At 33.3% G+C, this 6,065-nt stretch overlaps 1 protein-coding gene across 1 annotated transcript; it reads right to left on the reverse strand.

Moving 5' to 3' along the window:
- LOC107948721 (tRNA dimethylallyltransferase 9) lies at nt 1-4,930 on the reverse strand. Its single transcript, XM_016883352.2, has 12 exons — nt 4,532-4,930; nt 4,274-4,327; nt 3,662-3,704; nt 3,425-3,533; nt 2,963-3,161; nt 2,615-2,840; nt 2,258-2,346; nt 1,628-1,722; nt 1,284-1,359; nt 724-863; nt 483-543; nt 1-281 (listed from the first exon to the last, which is right to left on the reverse strand). Exons 1-12 carry the CDS (start codon nt 4,766-4,768, stop codon nt 267-269), a joined length of 1,344 nt encoding a protein of 447 aa, XP_016738841.1. The 5' UTR covers nt 4,769-4,930; the 3' UTR covers nt 1-266.
- Nucleotides 4,931-6,065: the final 1,135 nt, after the last annotated feature.

Here is a 6,065-nt window from a genome sequence, read left to right on the forward strand (position 1 = left end):
TTAACCAACAAAATTTTACATTACCAGTAAAACACAATTAAAAACAATTGCTTTTAAACTTTATGAACATCATCAATCACTTAATGCACTTGATCTCATATTACAAGAAGTAATCAGTTCCAGAACTTACCAAAAAAAGATTAGGCAAAGAAGAAAAAAACGATGCGACCAGTTCGGTAACACTATATTCGGATAATTACATACAATTCCTTCCATCTCCGGGGGGGCAGAATATATTGGTATTCTTCCAATCCGAAGATGACTTTTTAAACAACGATTAGCTGGCGGGATCGATGCATGAAAATATCAGTAAGCCTTGAAGTGAATAGTGAAAGAAAGATTCAAGACATTTTTGGAAAGCAAATAGTCCAAAAAACCACACCTTATAGCAAATAAGTTGGATGATAAGGATGTCTGATGTCCAGTTCTAAAAGAACAAAATGGAATCACATCAAATTGAAAGAAAGAATTTAGCTCTTCACCTCTTGAGTACTCCTTATCCAGTCTAGAATATCTGAACAATCTTCGCGGTGGACAAAATGCCTTCGTATTTATTAAAAAAGAAGGAAATGAAAACAGTTATAGCCGATTCGTAAATCACGGATATGTTATATAAGGTTATATAAGATAAAAAATGCAGGTGCGTGTTACACGTCACTTGTGTACGAATACAAACATGTAAATTGAGAGATACATACACAGCTTAATGTTCTTGAACGATACCTGTTTTTAGCACGATAAGCCTTTAGTTCAGCAGCTTCTCGTTTGTTTGACATATCTTTCTTCATTTGAAGTGATTCAGGCACATGTAAAGTTCCACTTTGGTCGTTGTATGCATTGTAAATGAAGTTAAGCACCTTATCCTGAAAATTGACCTCTAAGAATTTAGTATTGTAGGGCTCAAAAGTATTTCAACTAAACCATTTAAGCATAATGTTCAGTGCTCGGAAGATGCAATCTAGAGTTGCATAAATACGGGGAAAAATCATACATCAGAAAATTTGATTCTAAAAGGCATTCTGGAAAGGAAAAATAGAACATCTTTGTGAATCACTTAGCATGATGATGCCGCTCAATGGCATGAATGCTGGAGCGGCTCCTAGAGGTCATAGGCATGTCATGAGCTTTTTTAGGTGAGTTAAGTAGACAAGCACCAGGAGGTAAAGGGTAGATTAGGAGTTTCAAAGAAATTGCTTAGCATAATTGTTTAACCATCTACGATAATCATTACAAAGTAAGACTTCATTAAACAACATAAAGAAAGAAAGGTAGAAGTGAGATACCAGTGGTCTAGAAGCATTCAGCCAGTGATAAATATGCTCGTTTCGAAACCAAGTTAGTTGTCTTTTCGCAAAATTCCTGCAAAACAAATTAAGGGAAGCTGGATTCAAATTTGCAGGATGCATTTTTAAAAGTAAGTAATATAAGATGGCTGTTTGATGTATGAATAGATGAAGCAAACTAGTTTCAATCCATGAAAAGATAAATCTAATTAGTTTTACCTAATTTAATGTCGCAACAACTTAAACGTTGGAAAACCAAAAAGTAGAATACGGCATTCCAAAACAAATTCGAATTTGCAAAGCAAAGTAAATAAATGTAGCTTCAGAAGTTATAAATATGATACCTAGACGCTTTCTGAAATTCGGATAAAAAATAATAGAAGTCTCTAGTGGAACTCATGCCCCCTTGTTCCCTACAGTACAGTAGGTATTCCATTGCCTGAAATCATTTTATCAAACAAAAAAGGAAAAAAAATTTCAGCAAAACAAGTAAAGAACTGAATAAGGGCATCATCATTTTTAAAAATCAGCATTCATATATGGAGACTTAACCAGAAATCCATTAAGATATTAAAGTTGCAAAGCTGCAGCTATATTACAAGCAAATACATTCATGACTTGAAGACATAAATGCGAGACAGAGTTAATTGTTGGAAGTTGGAACACTAGGAAGGATGCATTCGCAACCATTGAGTTGGTAACTACAAGCATTTGCCTTGTCTGGACTGCTAGTTTCAAAAAATTTGGCTTCAACTTTGATTGTCTTTTCCTTTTTCACTAATTTTAATTTAATTTCACATGAAATCAATTAGAAGAAAACCGATAGATTTTGTCTTGTTAAATTATAAGGAATGGTGCAGGACACCGGATAGATTCACAAAACTTATTCTATGGCAGAAGAAATGAAAAGGTACAATTTGTTTGCACATCGTAAAATAAATTATTATGTAAAATGAGGGGGTATAAAATTATACCTGTCTATAACCAATTGCTCGAGTTGCAGAGTTTGAATTTGGAAGAAGACCTGTGTCCAGAAGCCATCTAGCCTCGGACAAAATACCATCTGTTACATCATTGAAGCCAAGCAACTTGAATGAATACCACTAAAGAATTTTTGTTTTTCGCAAAGGAAGAAAAATACTACAAACTAATAATCCGGCCAATTGTTGAAAATTTGATCAAATACAACATTCTATTCAGACAACAAAACCCAAATCTGTTGGAAATCTATGACATATTTCACACAAAGATAATCTTATATGTCACTCAAAGTTAAATAAATACAATATTTGAGAATTGTATAAAATATAGACCAGAGCAATATGACCTACCCGAAAGCATATGTTCACACCGCAGATCAATAAGCCTATAGAGATCAAGTCTGGGACTTGAGAGGAAAAAACAAATGAACTCATAGTCCAAATCCTTTACTTTATGTTGCTCGAGTTCGTCAGCAGAAGGCTTTAAGTGACAAGTGTCAATTGTTTCACTTGGGTCATTTTGATTTCGAAAAGAATCATATGGTACTTGAAAAGCAGATGGAGGTGATCCACTAGACTGTCAAACCAAAAGAGAGACCAAATAAAGATGAATACCAGTTCTCAAGTCTGGTAATAGACACGGACACAGAACAGAAAGTCCAATTATTTATGTAGGTTAAAACAACTCAATATTCATACCCTGATTATCTCAAGGCTACGTCTTAAGCGATACCAATCATTGGCAGCCAAAGACTGCGCCTTCGGATCACCTGCGTCAACCACCAATTGCACGGCAGCCTCCCAGTCTCCATCTCTCTCAAAATCGGCAACCTCAGAATATACTTGAGCTGCAACTTCTCGAGAGGCCTTTGGAACATCTGGCTTTCCATATATATACCTATCATATATAAAAAAAAAATGAAAATAGTAAATATCTCCATTTATGTTGTTTTTCAGCACCTTTTGAGCAAGGAAAGCCAACTACTTATGAGGTACCAATAAAAATTCTGCAACTAAACCATATTGTGAACCAACGCTACCCTAGGTGTTCTAATAAGAGACGTATATAAAGCTGGAAGAAGAAAATCAAGACAAAAAATCCAGATTGCTTTTCAGGATAAATCACAGCTCACCTATACAAAAGGATATGTCGTAACATACCATCGCAAATACAATCCAGTCCCACCAGTAACAATGGGAACACGGCCACTACGAAGAATATCTTTTGTCGCTTGCCTAGCATCCTCAAAAAATTGTCCTACAGAATAGTCTGCATTCGAATAAATATATATTTAATCAGTGAAGTAAATCAGAAATGCAGAACTAAATGTCGCCTAAAAACAAAGAGAATGACTTAATATGCCTTATTGACAATAGCTGGGATCACTGGAAACTCACCTTCAGATGGGTGCAAAATATCAATCAGATGATGTGGCACTTCCTGCAAAAAGATTTGAAGTAATAAAGCCTTCCCTTTAAATGAATCAAAGTTTTGAGAAACTTTCAAAGAAGTTCATCCTATACAAAACAATACATGATGTGAATGGCAACTAACTTGTAAACAATACATAGTAGTCTTTTTCTGGATAACTTTAAAAGAGAGAAAAAACTTAATGCCGCCCTAAGACTAGGTACATATTTCGCCAAAAAAATACATATATCTTTTACTAAACTCTGAACTGATGAGAAAATTATTTTTGAAAAATCTGAACGTGTGTCCATATAGAATGGCATTAAAGCACTGAAATGTCAAAGAACAACAATATAGAAAACTGCAAAAGCTTCAAAAAACATGTTGATTGAACCGCGGGTAGAATGGAAAAAAACTTGTATTCGAATCTTCAATTGACACCACTCATGGATTCCATCTCTGGACAACCCCCGCCCCTTTATATATATACATAAAGCTTCAAAGAACATCACAAACATACTCAATTTTATCAGCCAGAAAATGGAAATCTTAGTGAAAAAAAAATGCAAAATATGTAGCAATCTACTACAATTAGGCACCTGTCTATCAGCTGGAGAAGGCTTTGCAGATCCCACATCAAGACCTCGATAAACCTGCAATTAATAACATCCGAGAATCCACTTAAGAAAACAAGCAATGCTTAAGAAACAACTAAAACCCAGAAATTTTATCAGCAACCAAATGGAGCACAACAAAAAACCAAACTCAAACCTCACCAAAACAAAAACCCAATTTTCCTTTATCATTTTATTTCCAAAAACACAACAACAGCAGTATTGTTCAATGAAGGAAGTAACCTGAACAGAGTCAGCACTGATGATTTCACCATTGAGACGCTTAGCAAGTTCCAAAGCAAGCCTAGTTTTGCCTGCCCCAGTTGGCCCTGATATTACAATCACCTTCTCTTTCTTCTGGTTGACAGAAACAGAAGTTGAGCTTGTAACTAAGGTTTTTCTACCATTACAAAGTGAAGGAAAAATGGGTCTTTGAGGCAATCGGATGCTTCGAAGGCTGTAAATTCCACTCGATATCATCTCTTCAAAATGAATGTGTTATGACTACTTTTCTTTCTTTCTTTTTTGGGTGTTCAAAGGATTTGATTTGGTGTGGTTTGTCTTAGGGGCTAAACTGGTGGAGTGGGTAAGGTTTTATCAAGGGTTTTAGATTAGATTTTCTACGGGAACTCAGAAGATATCCATTTGCTTCTTTTTTTTTTGATATTGCCCCTTTGTTACAATTTGGTTAATAAAAATTTGGTCAAATTTGCATAAAGTCTGTAATTTTTCAAAATCTAAAATTTAATCACTGTATTTAAAAAATTTAAAATTAAGTCGCTAAAATCTGTCAACTTGGTATGTTGATTAGACTGTTCTCATATAATATTACGTAGAAAATAAATATGTTTAAATTAATTTTTTTCGAATTTTGAGTTAATCGAAACAAGTTATTCGAATTATTCGATTTGAGTTTCAAGTTTGAGTCGAGTTAAATTTCACAATTCGAATATCTCAAATAATTTGAATAATTCAAATAACAGATTGGTATTAATACCCTTTTAGTCCCTATCAACTTTGAAAATAAACAAATTGGTCTCTCTCTCAACAAAAATTATGAAAAAAATTCAAAATGATTTTTAAAATTTAAAATATTTATAAAAATTTCAAAAATTATATTTTAAAATTTTATAAAAATTCTAAAAATTATATAAAAAATTTAAGATTTTAAAAATTTTCTAAAATAATAATTTTTAGACCTAATTAATGATTCAAATTCACGGTACTCAATTATCTTTTACTTTTATTATTATTATTATTTTGCTTTGAATTTTATTTCAAATATATATAGTTTCAAATTCATGTACTCTAACATAGAATTATTTACTGTAACACCCCTACCCGTATTCAGAGCCTAGAATAGGGTACGAGGCATTACCAAACTTAATATGATCAATCATGTAAAAATCAGCCATAAAATTTCTTCTAAATTAAAAAAACTTTCATACATATGTTTAACGTCCCTTATATGGGCCTACAGGGCCCAAAACATACATTTAGGGTGGTTCGGGACCAAACCGTAAACATATGAAACTTTTGCAACACTTAGAAAATTTTCACACTTTGGAGAGTCACACGCTCGTGTTTTCAACCCGTGTAACTCTCTGTTTATAACTTCATCACCCTTGTTAATCGTACACTTCATATAAATAATAAGAAACGTGTACGAGCTCAATTCTCATTAAATTTCTCATATATATACACAATTTCACGTTATGTAATCATACAACATATATCAGCCATATCTCTGTAATCTAAATATATTTTCATAACAACT

The sequence above is a fragment of the Gossypium hirsutum genome, chromosome A04 (assembly GCF_007990345.1).
Source record: "Gossypium hirsutum isolate 1008001.06 chromosome A04, Gossypium_hirsutum_v2.1, whole genome shotgun sequence".
NCBI classification, from domain to species: Eukaryota; Viridiplantae; Streptophyta; class Magnoliopsida; order Malvales; family Malvaceae; genus Gossypium; species Gossypium hirsutum.

Coding starts and splice junctions, on each gene's coding strand:
- LOC107948721 (XM_016883352.2), bottom strand. CDS start 4,768: ATGATATCGAGTGGAATTTACAGCCTTCGAAGCATCCGATTGCCTCAA. Junction 3,162..3,424: donor ACTGGATTGTATTTGCGATG/GTATGTTACGAC, acceptor TATATATGATAG/GTATATATATGGAAAGCCAG. Junction 1,723..2,257: donor GAGCAATTGGTTATAGACAG/GTATAATTTTAT, acceptor AAATGATTTCAG/GCAATGGAATACCTACTGTA.